The sequence below is a fragment of the Eleutherodactylus coqui genome, chromosome 13 (assembly GCF_035609145.1).
Source record: "Eleutherodactylus coqui strain aEleCoq1 chromosome 13, aEleCoq1.hap1, whole genome shotgun sequence".
Lineage (NCBI taxonomy): Eukaryota > Metazoa > Chordata > Amphibia > Anura > Eleutherodactylidae > Eleutherodactylus > Eleutherodactylus coqui.
This window is the reverse complement of record NC_089849.1, coordinates 89,134,034-89,151,340: the sequence shown is the minus strand read 5'-3', so window position 1 is coordinate 89,151,340 and position 17,307 is coordinate 89,134,034. Positions and strand designations below refer to the sequence as shown.

The window sequence follows — 17,307 nt, the reverse complement described above, 5'->3', positions numbered from 1 at the left end:
GTGTAATCACTATGTACATACATTGAACTGCTTTTCTTGTAGTAAGTTACAGCATGTATTGTAATCTAAAGCTACTCCTGACTATTCTGCAGGCTTCACAGCTGAAATCTTGCAGCATGTCCTGTGTGTTTGGTGTCTGCAGAGAGCTTTCTCTGGTGGTTTGTATAGTGAGAAGTACAGTCGTTATATGTGGCTAAAAGTAATTTCCACGACTGCATTAAGGCCCACTTACACAGAGCAAAGATCACGTTTTAGCGATTTTGAGCGATCATCATTGCTTCTAAACATGCGGCCATCATGCACTGCTAGCTGATCGTTACTTCAAGCCAACCTAAAAATCGTCCTTCGGCCTTATCAGCAGTTCTCCACAGATAGTGCTGATAGCATTGTTTCCCGTCGGAGAACAAAGGAGCTAATTGGAGATCAGAGTCCTTGGGCTATTAACTGCTTTCAGCTAAGGCTTCATTTGCGCGCTCAATTGCTATTAAGTAGCTGAGTAGCTACTTAATAGTTTATGCAAAATGATCACTCAAACTGTCGTTTGAGCGATCATTTGCTGGTATAAATGGGCCTTTAGGAGAGCTCAGCTAAGTTGTTAGGGATGTCTCCTGACAAGAAGCTTGCTGACTGCTTCCAGTAACAACCAGGAAATATAATATAGGCAAGGTCTGTACATGCAGTAGTCTCTATACTGTGCGTTGTATAGCAGCTTGCTGTAGCTTTAAGAAGTTATCCGGGGACATTAGTTTTGTTCAAAAACTTTTTCAACAGTGATATAACAGAATTCATACTCGCGCTTCAACGCTCCCCGACGCTGCACTTCCTGGAAGGGGAGTGATGACGACCCAACATATTAGCGTTTCAGCTATTCACTGGCGGAAGGCAGCCGGTGATTGACTGCATCGGTCACATGGTCCTTTTGTCAGGGACATCATTGCCAGATCCCTGCAGCAGGCAGTAAGGCCAGCAGCGACTGGACAGCCGGTAGCGTCGGGGAGCGTGGAAGGGCGAGTATCAATTCTGTTATGTTACTACTGCGGGCTAAAGAAGATTTTGACTAAAACTACGTTTCCGGAGGATAACCTGTTTAATCTGATTCAAGTTAAGGACCATTTACACGTGACGATTGTAGCACAAAATTCGTACAAGCAAACGAAAATGCGTAATAATTGTTTTTATTTAAGTGCAACGCCATCATTTACTTTTCGTTTACCGCTCACTTTCAACCAGCATAAAAATCCTTGCTGGTTTGCTGACTTCTCGCTGCGGCTAACCACCCCCTGCTTAGCACTTCACATAGAATGTGGAGCGCTGAGAGGGAAGTCAGTGCTACTCAGCGGCGATCTGCCTGTATAAACACTCTGCACGAGCGCTAACAACTAGCGGTGGCGTCACCCGCTCATGTGGATCGCTTAGCCAATAGTCATCTTGTGTACATGAAGCATTAATATGCCTTCTACAGACCCTTCAGTCATCTTATTAGTGAGGTAGTCAGCAGTAACTGATCGAGTATTGATATCCTATCCTACAGGGAGAGGATCAACGTTTAAGGGGTTCTGTCATTAGAAAACAAAAATTCTATACTTACTAGAGATGAGCGAGTATACGCGCTAAGGACAATTACTCGATTGAGCATTGTCCTTAGCGAGTACCTGCCCGCTCGGAAGAAAAGGTTTGGCTGCTGGCGCGGGTGAGATGTGAACTGCGGCAGTGAGCAGGGGGGAGAGAAGGAGAGAGAGATCTCTCCTCCGTTCCCCCCCTGCCTGCCGCCGGCAGCCGAACCTTTTCTTCCGAGCGGGCAGGTACTCGCTAAGGACAATGCTCAATCGAGTAATTGCCTTTAGCCAGTATGCTCGCTCATCTCCAATACTTACCTATTCCTCTCTCGTCTTCTTACCACATCTTCTCTCCTACGATCTTCTCCTGTCTCCTGCAGACTCCCGGGTCAACTCACCTCCAGCTGGCCGATTGTTCTTCTTCCGGTGACAGTGTCCATTGCTGGCATTCTCCTTCCTGCAGGGCAATATACCCTGTCAATAGTGACCTAGCGTTCATAGCCTAGCAGGGAGTGCCGAGCTATTGCTGAGACTACGCATGCACGCTGTTCTCTATAAGAACTCTTGTGGCGAGACAGCGTGCATGCGCAGTATCGGTAATAGATCGTCATTCCTTCCTAGGCAGTGAACATTACGTCAATAGTGACCCGGTACACTGACTGGCCGGAAGAAGAATGCAGAGAATGGATGCTCCATAACAAGAAGGGCATCCAGCCAGCTTGCAGTGAGATGAGGAGAAGATGCGGTAAGAAGGCTGCCTGGGGAGGAATAGGTAAGTACGGTATGTTTTTTTTTGTTTTTTTTTCAAATGACAAAACCCCTTTAATGTCTAGGTGTTATGCGTAATGCAGGTGCTGAGCGGGCGTTCCATTACTGATCGCTGGTGACCTTTGCATCCCATGTCATGCTTCCCACTTGGGGTCTTGCGCTAGGTAAGGAGTCATCCAACATTACATCATGAAGAATGTGCTTTATAAGAGGCAGCAGTAAGTTTCTCACGGCTCTCACTGTTTTAGATGTTCTTTATTGTATAAAAAAAATACAAACGACGTACATACAGGGCTTGGGGTTCAAGTAATCAACATATGGAAAGCAAGTTCATGAATCCAGCTATAATAGATGAAGTGTAACATGTCTCCACTTGTACCTCGAGGGTTGGTCCTGTAGACCTGTCCTCAGCCTATCCAGGATCTTCTGCCCTCTCTCGTACCTGGATGCCCACTGGTGCATCATAACAGCCTGGTAGAGTTTAGCGAATACTGATAAAAGCAAAGTAGTGTCTCGCCGCTTTACACAACCACAACCTAAAGGGGCACTACGACTAATAACTAGGAACCACACCTCCAACTGACAGTACAACAGGGAGGTCTTGATTACAGCCTGTCAAGCAGTCTGAATTTGTTTTCTTTCACTTCAGACTATTTCATACGGCAAGAAAACCAATTTTTTCCAATAGGCCACTGGTGACTAACCTTCAGTTGTTGCAAAACTACAATTCCAAGCATGCTGTGACTTGTAGTTCTGCAACACCTGGAGAGTAATTGGTTGAGGACCTGTAGCTTACGGGCATGGCGCAGGATGAGCGCTCATTCACACTAACGTGAGGGCATCTGTACCATTTCAGTTGTTCAGTTTTGCCCCAAAGCTGAACAATGAAAACAACAGAACTGCACAGACCGGACACGAACAACGTACCCCATTGACGACAATGCCGTCTTTCTAGAGCGCTATGACATTACAGGATATAGACGTTAGGTGGCCAGCGGGGTTGTTGATCTCTAATGCTGATGCAGGGATTACTCTGGCTGCCGTTATGGAGTCAGGAAGGTTGCCTTCCTCTGGATCAACCGGGGGTTGAAACAAGCTGAACTAGATGGACATTGTCTTCATTCAGCCTAACATACTATGTTACTATCCAGCTGCGCCATTTCCTGCACCGAACAAAGCCTCCAGCACAGATGTGAACAGGGCGCAACCCAAAAGCAGTAATAATCCATAATGCCCTCCATTAAAGTAAAAATATTCTAATTTACAGTATTTATAAACTGAGTCCGCATGAATATGGATATTTGTAAACTAGAGCTAGCATTATATTCCATATGACATTTCTTCACACTACTGTCTCTTTAAGAACAAGCGCCCTGTCCAAGCTGGCCACCGCCACTGCTGCTTCTTGCTCAGAAGACCACCAACACTTCTTTCATACACATGCCAGCCAGTTTAAATCTACCAAGAGAAAATGTGAAGTCCCGGGGTGGGTAATGCCCAGGGAAGGCATGGTTAGTCAGAAGTGTGTCCCCCTTCAAGTACCTTTAAATGGCATTCAGGCCTCTTTCACACGGGCGACAGCGACATCGCAGCTTTCTTCCCACGATTTTGTAGCGTCAGAGATGCTTTTTCTTGAGAATAATCTCACATCGCTGCCGGTTGCGATAAAATCGCACGATTTTTTTTTATCGCGAAAGTCAATAGGACATTTAATGTTAAGAATGCATTGCACGAACATTGCGATTCGATAAAAAAGGAAGCTGCACGGAAACAGGGGAGATGAAAAAAATAGCACATTGCAGAGAGATGGAGCGTGCCGCATTTTTTTTGTCTCGCAGCATAGCATCAGTGAAAACATCACTAATGTGAACGAACCCAGGGGAAAGCATGCGTTTTGTGGCGTTGGCGCATTGCCGGAAAATCGCGCGATTTTGTCGCCCATGTGAAAGCGGTCTTAAATTGCGGTAGAAAATATATGAAATACGCAATTCAGATTTAGAATGATTAGATACCATCTACAGCGTGATAGGGCCAGGCTCCATGGAGTGATATAAATGATATATAACATGGTTAGATCTAAGTGACTACTCCAGGTCATAGGAATGCACTGAGCCATACAATATATGCAAGGACATGGCATGCTATGAAGAAGTGGCTGCCTCTAACTTACAGGGGGCATACTGGACACCTTTTACACTCTTTATAGGGGTCAGAGCTCTTTGATACAAAGTTTCTAATCTGGCATATTGTTAAAGGGGTGGTGCCAAGAGGAGGACCACGAGGGACCCCATTCTATGACCCAGAACAGGAGCCACTCAGGAAAAGCGGGTACAGTTCTGGTGGATTATGTGCCGTCCTGGTACAGGATGTTTCACTCAAAGCGCAACCCAGTAATTCCACTATATTTGAGTTCCCGGCAGTGATCTCAATACTGATGCTTACGCTGGTTGTTGGCGTCAGTGGTCACCACCGACCTCCAAGCACTTCTGAACTACAAGGACAGTCTTAGTGCCCTTTTACATGGGACGACCTGTCGGGCACAGATGCCCGACAGGTCCTCCCAGCGATAGTCGTTACTGTGCTTTTACACAGAAAGAATCATCGCTAGTGAATGAAGGCAGAGCGATGTGTGGATCGTTTCAGCCCACCGGCCTCCATTCACAGTAAACAGGCAGTCGTTCATAAGTGATACTGCCTGTTTACACGGCCGATCCGTCGTTCAGTTTTCTGCATGCACAAACTGAACGACAAGAAGCAAACGCATTCTCGTTCGTCACCCGGTCGGGGCATGCAAATATACTGAAGGCCTCATGCATAGGAAAGCATGGAGCGTCCTCGGCTCCACGCACACATGTGGATTTAATTTGCAGATTCCGCAAGTGGAAAATAAATCGCAGCATGCTCCATTTTAGCACGGATTCCACGCGGACGGGCTCCATTGATTTCTATGGAAGCATTCGATCCGCAATTACATTGCAGATTTGTAGGCGGATACTTCTCAGGTTGCTTGGAAACCAGACAGGGAGGTGGGGAAAGGCACCACTTGGATTGTGATTTTTTTTTTTCCCGCACGGGTGATCTGTTGTGCATTCGCGTATATCCACGTGGAAAAACCATTGAATCCGCGATCTCTTGCAAGCATTTAAAATTCATTTACGCAATGACTCGCAGGTCATCCACGGCAGAAATCCGCATGCGGAATCCGTGCGTGCCATGTGCATGAGGCCGAACGATTTATCAGCCCATGTAAAAGAACCCTTACTTCTAGACAGCTTTGATAATTAACCCTTTCCAATCCACTGACGTCTAAAGACATTCTGATTGAAGGCTGTACAGCTCCGATGTTGGAAGACATCTGGCAGGGTATTCTTACTGTATATTACTGGCTGCTCTGTTGTCGGGAGGCCTCTCCGGCATATCCCATACCGCAGTACTGGCTCTAGCCAGCAGATGGCGCCATTCTATAATGCCAGAAAGAGAAAGACCCCTAGAAAACCCTGAATCCAAAATTGGATTGCAAAGGGTTAAGACCTGCCTTCTCAAGAAATGCGAACTGCATGCCAGCAGGTGCTGCCCAAACGAACAATACACTAGTGGCGCAAAACAGGGCCGTGCGTCCTCACTAAGCACTAGACTCCTGTAAATGACTACAGCTCTACACAAACTACCAGCCAAGGTAAGGGTTGCACTTTGACTCAAACAGCCTTTATTATAGGACAGTCAATTATGTGAACAGCCATCCTGTACTACAACATTTCTCCTGCAGGGGGAAACGTGCAGCTGCCTGCTACTTCCTCAGGAGGAGGGGAGTGCCAACCGCATGACCCGAGTGACCAACTGTTCACCCTGCGCTCTGCCTTCTTGGAGAGCTTGTGCATCTTGGCACAACCCCTTGTGATAAAATTCCGGATGCCTGCAGCCACCACTAGGGGGAGTTCATAGCATACTGTTTTATGGAGTTCAATGTATTAAAAGTATACAATTAGTTTTCTCTAAAGTTGGCTGTAAGTGGTCACAAGTTTATAATTTAACTAAATGCGGAGAATTTAGATCGGTAAAACAGAGCTCCGACCGCAAGAAAGATATGAGTACATCATTTAGGAGCTACTTAGTTTAAGGCTTGACATTCACTATTAGTTCTCCACCTTCACACAGCCCAAAACTTGCAGTAATATACTAAGAATACAGCATTCTTTATTCATTATTACAGCTTTTGAGAATTGTATACAGCCATTTCCCTCTTAAGCCTTTATGCACCCCAAGCAGCTCTTATAAGACCTCCCAAAAATCAGATAGTAAGCTCTTCATACCAAACAATAACTGTATCACACCCAGTAAGTCCATCAATATTATATTGCATGTCATTATTTGATATGCTATGCTTTTATGCAGGTTCTGGAGGCATTATGTTTCAAAGCAAGGCGACAAAAGGGTTTTCAGGCAAAATACTATTGATGACCTATCCTCAGGATCAAAAGCTGATCGGGCGACCACTGACAGCACTGCTACTGGTTTTCTCTGAAAGGAAGACCTACCCTGAAAGTAAGCCCTACCGCGGTTTTCAGGGGAGGCTTGAAATATATGCCCTTCCACGAAAATAAGCCCTAGCTAAAGTACATTAAAAAAAACATCAATACTCAACTGGCCTGCGACGTCTGAGTCCCTCGCGATGGCTCCCCCGTGCTGCGGCAAGCTGCCATGTCCTCTGTGCTGGTAAATCAAAGCCCCATCACCAGAAAGAAGATGATATCTCAGCGCGGAGGACACTGCCAACTGCCGCATTACCACCGGAGACCAGCAGCACGAGGTCCACTAAGATGCCGCGGACCAGGTGAGTATAAGACTTCCACCCCCATCCACTCCCCCTGAAAATAAGACACTGTGCCCCTTTCTTATTTTGGGGGGAAACACTGTACACACAGGGTCCAGGGTGGAAGCTACTGCTATGACCCATGTAGTGGCTGGTGATCATAACTGCAGGCACGACTCTCATTGAAATCAATGTAAGCTGCAGTTATAAGCACCAGCCACTACATGGGTCAGAGCAGCAGCTTCTGCTCCATCATGTGTGTCTACGGCCGCTGACAGCGGGCACCTGATTGGCCAGGGTCCTGAGTGGTAAACCCCAACCAATCAACTATCCTGAGGATATGTCGTCAATAGTATTTTGCCTAGAAGACCCCTTTAATAGTCCAGGATTATAAAAACAACACCTCTGTTGTCTATAGCTGTCTCTAATACTATAGCAAGCGAATGGGGTTAAGCTGCAAAAACAGCAAATGGACAAGAGCGGCACTGTTTCTGTAAGAAAAAAAAAAACTACTTTTTTTCCAATCCCTGATGGTCCCCTTTAAGTACCATATAACTCCAATATTTCAGTAAAAAGTTGTGCTCTGATGCAAAACTATACAACCATCACACGTTGGATTTTTTGCATAGGAGGAACCAAAGGGGTTTGCTTACCGCACTACTAAAGATGGAGCGTATGTCATGTGTCCAAAATAAAACATAAGACAAGCTCCGCCCCCTAGGAGCCAATTAATACTGAACCAGAGTTTCATTTGGTATTCTTCTGCAATAAATAAGAAATAGCTGGCAGCAACTAAGGCACTTGGTCCTTCAAGGCACAGAGGACTGAGCTATAAGGATAGTGCAAGACTAAAATGCAGTAAAAAAAATCAAAATATCCCAACATTTTGCTTTGGTCAACGCAACCACCTTGTATCTGGAATGTCCACTTATTAATCATCCTTGTCTAGAGTTTCTTCACTATCACTGCTCTCCTCGATTCGGGAGTGGAACCCTGCCAACTCGAGATCCAAGAAGGTGGTCAGTAGTTTTGCTACGGCTTCTACATCACTGATGGACAAAATAGAGGAAAAAAGATTAAGGATTCTCAACAGTTTCAAGTATGGCAAAAAAAACCGTAAGTACTTACCTCCTACCTCCTAGTACCGCACTCTGTGTAAGAGGGTGGGAGATACCCGTCACAAGACGTAGAACAATGAGGTAGCCCTTCCCAAAGTACCGTACTTTCTCCTCCTCGACATTCACGTCCCGGATTTCTTTTATTAGAACCACCACTATGAAAGAGAACATGCATGTATATGCACACCATGTCCACCAGTCTTGACCCACCAGCACATTGTCATTTGGACCTAGTTTATGTCCAACTAGAAATTTTTAACAAGTTTTTACATACAACTGGACCAAATATTTTAGCCTAATCACCTACCTTGCTCTTGGCCTCCTTTACAAAATGTGAGTATTTTTCTGTACAAGTTAAAGGTCTTCAGAGTCACCTTCTCTGCCTTCTTATCAAATATAGCTTCCTGAGAGAGAACAATGTAAATATCATGTATTAAGGCCCATTTACATGCAAAAATAATCCTTCAAACGACTGAAAGATATTGTGATCTATTTGCATAAAGTGTTAATGGCTATTAACACTTTATCATCTTCATTTGCATGTAAAGGGGCCTCAGGTGCTGTTTGTAGAGCACAGTGTGTGAGTAATCACTCGCCCAGCTGTGCAAACAGCTGCATTATTCTGTTTGTGGCTGCCTGCAGATTACAATGTAATCTGCCGGCTCCCGTGGAGATAACAGCGTATGGTCTATTGAGACATACTTTATCTGACACCAGCTGAACAATGGATTTTAAGTTCACCTTAAAATCATCGTTCAAACGAAAACTGCACAGTGCCCACGTTAACATGTGACGATTATCGCTCATTTCCGGTCGTTTGAACTAATTTTGAGTGAAAATTGTTATGTGTAAATGGGCCTTTACACAGAGGTCATAGCACATACACAGATATGGGATATCCCACCCAAGACCATGGCAACTGTGTTCAATGTCCCATGTGATCTTTGTAGCCTACAGCAAAAACCTGACAGAACGCAGTTGTCAGGCAGAAGAGTTCTTAAGACATTGTTGGAGCCAAGAAAGTCACGTCTGACCTCTACAGAAAAGTAGGACAACCTGAGATAGAAAAGGCTTCTGATCTTACCTCCCAATCTTCAAGATTCTGAATAGCAACAAACATGCAACCAGCCACATAGAACATCTTCCACGCCCAGGAATCTATTGTTGGAAGAAAGTGCAACAGCTCTAGAATTACACATTGCTGAGTGAAAAGACCAACAGTCCCCAGAGGACAACCCAAGTCCATCATGGCCTGGTAGATAAGACCTATAGAGGTGCCCATTGACATATGTTGAGGCCCAATGTCTATGGTATCAGAAAGACCATAGCTCATGAGGAGGCATGGATCGAACAGTGAGAGCTGAGGCCAACATACATATTCGTGACTGAATTGGGGCTTACAGTTAACTAATGTCTATTGTGGCTCTAAGGCTTTGGGGAATTTCTGAGATTTGAAAATGAGAAAAGACCCAAGAGCCTTTTCTCCCAAGTTTTGAGTATTGGCTCGTGGACAAAAGAGAGACCCTCCACTCTGAGCTCAGTTGAAGGATTTGTCATCTTACTTTTCCACATGTGGCATTGTTGAGAACAAAGTTCCCGAAGCCATGGTGGAATCAGAGCCAGCACTCGATGAACCAATCACAGCCATTCAATAAATGGCTGTGATTGGTTCATCAAGCGCCAGCTCTGAATGGCTGAGCCATGGCACTCCAGAACTAATCAGAGTAATCGCTTGTTGCAATCAGGGTTTTTAAACCCTGTTACCAGCAAGCGATGTTCGTGTTGGTGCTGAGAACTGCAAGCAAGCCTTCTGGACTGCGGAGACCAGAGGGAGAGACCCAAACGATGCCTGCTAGGTAAGTATAAGGGCGCCCACCCACTGGCGTTTTTTTTACCTGCGTTTGCGTTTTGCGTTTTTCCTGCACAGGCATAGAGATAACATGTGTTCCTGTCCACTGGCGTTTTTTTTTCGGTCCCTTGCGATTTTTAACATAGGAACTGTCGGTTGCATATGTGTCCTTATTTTTCTCTTAATGCACCCATGAATGGCAATGGAAATTAACGGAAAAGCCGCGAAAACCGCGCGGAAAAATTGCGGAAAACGCTGCGTTTTTCACGCACGGAAATCGCAAACGCCAGTGGGTGGGCGCCCTCAGACATTCCCTAAAAATAAGACCCTGTGCCTCTTTTGGGGCAAAAATGAATATAAGACAGGGTCTTATTTTGGGGGAAACATGGTATTTCATGCAAAAATCACTGTAGTCGAGTTGCAGTATCAGTCTCCATGGTACCTACCTGTACTGTAGTAGGCTGCAGCAAGGCCGACAGAGGAGATTCCTACAGGAGATGTAGATGTAATAGTTTATACAATGCATAACCTCACTCTTGATTACACTATATGCCTTAATACAATTATCACATGTTGGAGGAACACTGGTCAGATGTACTCCTAAATGAAAGTGGAAACCATCAGCATGTCAGCTTCTTTATTCTTTTTCTGCATATCGTTTTTAGCACATTGCATCCACAAGAGTGTACTGTTCTGAAATGGCTGGGGATGTGATGGCCTCTCTACCACCAGCCCCCCCCCCCCAGTCTGATTCCAATACGTTGTAAGTACCAGATGTTATTTAGGCCATTCACATGTTCAGAAGTTAATGAGCAGAACTACTAAAGTGTTCACAAGTAATAATTAGCAAATATCATGTTATGATCCACAGTAGTCTATCATCCATTATTGTGAGACATGAGATTCATCAACAGAAGTTAATCTGCTTGCTGATGGTTTCCAGGTAGTTAGACAAATGTAGTGATCTTGCACACATACCACTACTACTCACCAAATAACAGTGCCCATGAGCGGATGCTGGGATTTCTTTTCAAATGTAGAAGGGTCCCAGTGCGGCGTTCTACCTGCATATACATGACTAGGCCTGACCTAGAAAAAGGAAGATGCAAATCAAGACAAGAACCACTAAAGAAAATGACAAATAGTGGGATTGCACTTATGGCCACATTGAATTGGGTGATGGTCTTGCCTAAGAGATGCCCACAGGACTATCTCAGATCTCAAGAACATACTGAGCTCCACCCAAAACCAGCAAGGATGCAATCAGCATCTATGTATCAGTGTAAAACATGGGCCGCTTCATGTATTGTAGCACGATGATCCTGAAAATTAGATGGGGGGTTTCTTTCCTGCCCAAACTAGGACAGTCATGTGAGGAAGGTGTGGAGACAACCCCTATGTGCTTCCAGCAATTGTCCTTTATAGACCCCCGGTACAGTTGCTGAAAACTGGCCCTACAGTTGAGAGAACAGGGAAGTGCCAGTGTAGCAACGTGTCAGCAGAGGAGTAGCATCACAGTAAAGGGGTATTGCAGGCTCCACCACTGCTGATCGTCAGGTCCACCGTCAGAGCAGCGGGGCCAGACGTCACCCCTGGTCAGGACCAGAAGTGTCATCGTGGCATCACTCCCATTGAAGTCAATGGGATTGCTGCGCTTCTATTACACTTCATACTCCTCATTACTGACCAGATCAGATGTCAAGTCTTAGCCAGACCATCAGCTGACCCTGAGCGGCAAAGGATAGGTCATCAGATGTAAAACCCCGGAAGACAAAGTGTGACCTGCAATGATACCGATAGTCATATAGATAACATCCCCTGATTCACCAGGCATCATGGCAAATATCTGGCATAGCAATGCTATCGAAAGCGTCGGCCGGCGTGATTTGCTGGCGATTTACCCCCGGCGAAATCACTGCCATGGACAGGGGGCCTAAGGCGGAATGCACTCGGGTGGGATCTCGTAGCGAAATCCGCCCCTGTGCCCGGCAGGTGATCCCAACATACCTGTCCGCAGTCGTCCTTTTTGTATTGCGGATGTGCCGACCGGCGCATATATGCAGCACAGAAAATGCTGTGCAGTCGCTAGGTGATGACGCTGAATCCACAACCTTCCGCAATGTCATTGTGGAAGGGCCGTGGACCAGGCGGCCTTCATTGACTTCAATGGAAGCCATCCGCGCAAGTGAAAAATTGAAATTGATTTCCGCTCGTGGACAGGGAAAAGCTATTTTCAGTAGCATGCCTATGGGCGATATTTGCTGCGGAATCCGGAGGCGGACCCTAGATCTGGATTCTGCAATGCAAATACGCCCTTGTGCATTGGGCTTACTGCAGATTTTGATGCGGATTTGCTGACAGCTTTCAAACCATTTTCAATTCTGCATCAAAATCCATAGGTATCTGCATGTCCCGTTGGACAGGTCCCTAGTACTGCAAGTCCTAAAGCGCGCGGGAGCTGGGATTGTACGCCAGAAGCAGCCATAAGATACGTTTTGGGAGTAATAGTCCTACCACATCCAGATAAGATACATAGTAGCTATAATAATACAGGAGACTGAACACACTTGGCTCGATGGATACAATGTAACCAGTGTAGAAAAGTCACAACGTTTGGGGTTCGTCCAGAATCAACTGTATCTATACATGCAGAGGAGGAGGCTGCACCCACCCCAGGGCTTGGTGATTGCACAATATAGAGGAAGTTCCTCCCAACCCTTCTATAATAACGTATATCAAAAATCACTCGCCTTCCAGCTCCAAAAGTGAGGGACACACATAACGTATGACATAGACACACAGACATACCTTCCTGTCTATACCTGACGCTCTCCTCTCTGCAGCTCTGCACTTCCCCAGTACACACTGCACCCCAGGGCATGCTGGGATACAGGATGACCCACCCAGGCTCCACATTCATATATCTATACCAACACTGACTACTAGATGGCTCTGCATCTGTTTACTTCATGATGTTATTCCAACACTGACCACTAGGTGGCTCTATTATTCCAACACTGACCACTAGGTGGCTCTATGTCTCTAGTTTATATTCCAGTACTGAGAAAGACACCGTGAAGGAGGTGTTGCTATCCAAAAACAGATTGCGGTCCTTCTCAAGTTTACCGGAGACCGTATGAATGCTCCACAGTGCGTCTGGGAAATTGCTCGAAGGACAGATGAGAGGAAAATGAACACTGCACACCAAACCTTAACTGTGAAGCCTGGAGGAGAGCCTTGACAATGTGCCATCACTGAGGAAGCGATGAAAGCTAGGGTGCACCAGTACACTTTATAGGAGAATGTAAGGGCCATCTATGACCTCAAGCTGAAGAGATGGTGGGTGATGCAACAAGACAATGACCCAAAGCCTACAAGTAAATCAACTAAAGAGTGGTTGAAAAAGAAGATGATTTGTATTTTGGAATGGCCAATCAGGGTCCTTGGCATAACCTGAAAAGGGCTGTGCACACAAGGCATCCCAGAAATACTGATGAACTGAAACACATTTGTCTAGTAGACCAAAATTGCTACTTAACATTATTAGTCTTTCCTTGTGCAGATGAGAATAGGGCTGATCCCTCTGCAGTGTGACAGTCCATCAGATATTTGTAGACTATTAAGTCTCCTCTCAGCCTTCTCTTCTGTAAGCTGAACCTTCCCAGATCCTTTAACCGTTCCTCATAGGACATGATTTACAGGCCGCTCACCATCTTGGTAACTCTTCTCTGAACTTACTCCAGTTTGTCTATGTCTTCTTTAAAATCGGAGTGCCAGAACTAGACACAGCATTCCAGATGAGGTCTGACTGTGTCATTGCACTCTTCTCTATAACACATACACTTCAAGTACTGAAAAAGGGCAAATCGAAAACTGTAGGACCTGCAACTCAATGATGAGTTCTATGAACTGGTCTGACAAAGGAAGGGTAGAGGGGAATAGTCACCTCACTTGATCTAGACTCTATACGTCTCTTAATACATCCCAGAAGTGTGTTTGCCTTTTTTGTTGCTGCATCACATTATTGACTCATGTTCAGTCTATGATCTATTACTATACCCGTTTTTTTCACATGTGCCGCTTAGCTAAATCCCTCCCATTCTGTGTTTTTGGTTTTTTTTTCATTTTTCTTGCCCAGATGTAGGACTTGGCAAATCTCCATGTTAAATACCATTCTGTTAGTCACCGCTCACTGTCCAATCTTTTTGAATTCTCCCTGTCTTCTCTGGTGTTGGCTACCCGTCCCAGCTTTGTGTCTTCAGCAAATTTGATTAGTTTCCCCCTTGATTCCCTCACCCAAATCGTTTATATAGTTTTGAGGGGAAATAATGATTATAACCTGTATTTTATGCATTTACATCTCTGCTCATTGTCAGGTCCAGTGAGCGGTCCTATCACGGATTAACAGCTAGCTGTGTACGAACAGGAAAGGATGTCAGTGATTAATAAGAGTTAGAGATGAGCGAACACGTTCGGCCCCGCCCCTTTTTCGCCCGAACACCGAACTTTGCGAACACTTCAGTGTTCGGGCGAAAAAGTTCGGGGGCCGCCGTGGCAGCGCAGGGGGGTGCGGCGGGGAGTGGGGGGGAGAGGGAGAGAGAGAGGGCTCCCCCCTGTTCCCCGCTACTGCCGCCCGCGCCGCCGCGCATCTCCCCGCCCCCCGGCGGCACCCGGACCTTTACGCGCGAACACTGCAGTGTTCGGCAAAGCCGGTGTCCGGGTGCGGATGTGTCCGTAACGGACACGTTCGCTCATCTTTAATAAGAGTCTGATCATTTTGGCTAGTGAGTTGTAGTGTATGGGTGTCACGTCTACTTGAGACGCACTAGCTGCGTATATATAACTCCGCATAGTGGCCGGTACTTGTAATTGCAGGCACGGCTCTCACTGAAATCAATGTGAGCCTTGCCTGCTGTTACAAACACCTCCCACTACATGGGGGTTGGTGCAGAGGCTTCCGCCCGACCTCTGTGTTATTGCGGCACTGACAGCAGGCGCCCGCACAGCTGATCAGTCAGGGGGGGTCCGAGTGGCTGATCAACTATTGAAGACCTATCCTGATGATAGGTCATCAATAGTATTACACTGGAAAACCCCTTTAAGGATGGACTGGACGGGAGCAAGAGTGTTAGATGGGAGGCCACAGAGAAGGAGTTTAATAATACCATCAGTAATAATCTTTATTAAGGTAGTAATAACATATTCCACAACACTTAACAAATCAGAGGGGGCAGAAACAGACAAAGTGAGACATTACATACAGCGTAAAACTACTAAACAAGGTGAACACCTGTTATACCAGCACTGGACACTAGGCGGCACTGCATGCATTCCCCATTACAACTCTATACCCCAGGGTTCTGCTAATGCTATTATAACCACCAAAGAGCTCTGCGTCTCCGCAGGTCACATTATTAACCCTTTATGCACTGACCAATGGATACATTACATTGTAAAGGGAAAACTATTGAAAAGGGCTGCACCCCCGCACGGATTTCCTGACGTAAGATTTGACGTCACTTCTTTATTTTCCGCACATGTGGAAAATATCTGTGCTGTTTAGACGGCGGAGCGAATGGCCAACAGGATACGGATTTCTGCAGGATCCACGCCGTTTCCATTTCTTGGTTCCATGCCAAAATCCACATTTGCCACAAAATTGTTGTGGGCAAACGTTACAGAATCGGCATACAAGACCTGCAGCTTCTAGTGCGGATTTGTCTTTGGCGCAGTTTTCGTGCGGTCACATGGGGCGCAATATTCTGCCGGTGGAAAGATCCATCCCAAACCCTGCAGGTCTGATGTGTGGATTCTGATGGAGAACTGAAAATAGTCAAACGCTGCCCGCAACGCCACGTCACGATTCTGGAATATTCCGTCCTGTGTAAACCCTCAAGCTAGTTTCACACGGGCGATCGCCATTTTGCTGCAAGAAAATTGTGTCTTTTCCATGATTTTTGAGCGCCGCTACTGCTTTTTCTCGCAGAATCCTTGCTGCAGCTCGCAATTTTTCCAGCGCGTTTTGAGCGCACAATTTTGCCGCAATTTTTTAGTGGAAGTCAATAGGACTTTCTAATGTTAAAATCGCATCGCAAGCTTCTTGCGTTGCGCTAAAAAGGCGGCTCCGTACAGAAACATGGGAGATAAAAAAAAATATATATTTTTTTTTTTAAATCGCACATCTCAATGTCGCACGAGCGAAACCATCGCAGACGGGAAGGAAGCCGTTGTAAGTCACTGGTGTCATAATCTGCATTTTACGGACTCTCGCATCATGCGATTTTCTCGCGTGTGTGAAACCGGCCTAGGGGTTTCCGTATCATCTAACCAGTGGTGCTGCGCTCACCAGAGGCCGCCGGGGAGCGGCGACGGCGCAAAACCTTTGGACGTGAGATGAGGCCCATGTCATCTGCACCCAGCCGCGGACAAGCAGCTGATTTTGAGGCAAAATCCGCATCGATGGCGCAGATTGTGACCCTCCTTTGGATGCAGAAATGTGCAATATTCCGCGGCACTTCCGCTACGTGTAAACGCGCCCTTACACGGCCGACCGCGGTGCATTTGTATGTCTGCACAATCCGGACACTGAACTAATTATCATTCCTCATTCAGTCGCCGCCATTTATACTGAGCGATTATCATTCATGGAACCGCGATCCGACGAGAATCGTTGTGTGTAAAAGAGCCCGGAGTTATGGCGCTGTTAGTGGCGGGGGGGGGGGGGGGGGTGACGGAATTTTATACACGTCCTGGATCCCGTACAGCACGAATATCTGTTTTCACATTCCGTGTGCGCTCTCCTATACAAGTCTATGGGAGAAAGCGCCATAACTTAAGAGGTGGCCGGTTCCCTTTAACATCTTAGTTCCGGAAAACCCCTTGAAATGATTAGTAAACTAGTGTTAAAAAATGTGTTGTTGGCCCATTGCTCCGGCCACCCAGCTGTGCCACAGCTGCACGAGGATAGTCCTCCATAGCGGCCACCTACGTGGCCCCTCCGTACCGCAGCGCTGCCTCTCTATGGTCGTGTCGTCGTCACGTGACCACCTGTGTGCGGCAGCCTCTTCATACTAATGTGAAGACACTAGAGGAAAACATGTCCTCCGCCGCATGAGCTCCTCTACGGAAGACGTTTTACGCGGGTCAACGTGTATATAATCCTATACGGCAGTCTTCACAAAAATGGCCTCCGCGCTTTAGAGCTGA

At 46.2% G+C, this 17,307-nt stretch overlaps 1 protein-coding gene across 1 annotated transcript; it reads right to left on the bottom strand.

Annotated features, from left to right (window-relative positions):
• Nucleotides 1-2,560: 2,560 nt before the first annotated feature.
• On the bottom strand, nt 2,561-13,009 carry CYBC1 (cytochrome b-245 chaperone 1). Its single transcript, XM_066587332.1, has 7 exons — nt 12,910-13,009; nt 11,093-11,190; nt 10,548-10,589; nt 9,337-9,410; nt 8,560-8,656; nt 8,263-8,407; nt 2,561-8,183 (listed from the first exon to the last, which is right to left on the bottom strand). Exons 2-7 carry the CDS (start codon nt 11,175-11,177, stop codon nt 8,066-8,068), a joined length of 561 nt encoding a protein of 186 aa, XP_066443429.1. The 5' UTR covers nt 11,178-11,190; nt 12,910-13,009; the 3' UTR covers nt 2,561-8,065.
• Nucleotides 13,010-17,307: the final 4,298 nt, after the last annotated feature.

What these genes read in the sequence shown, in the direction of transcription:
- CYBC1 (XM_066587332.1), bottom strand. Translation starts at nt 11,177, where the DNA reads ATGTATATGCAGGTAGAACGCCGCACTGGGACCCTTCTACATTTGAAA. An exon ending in TGCAGCCTACTACAGTACAG is followed by an intron (nt 9,411 to 10,547) that starts GTAGGTACCATG and finishes TTCCAACAATAG; the next exon opens with ATTCCTGGGCGTGGAAGATG. An exon ending in AGAATCTTGAAGATTGGGAG is followed by an intron (nt 8,657 to 9,336) that starts GTAAGATCAGAA and finishes GTTCTCTCTCAG; the next exon opens with GAAGCTATATTTGATAAGAA.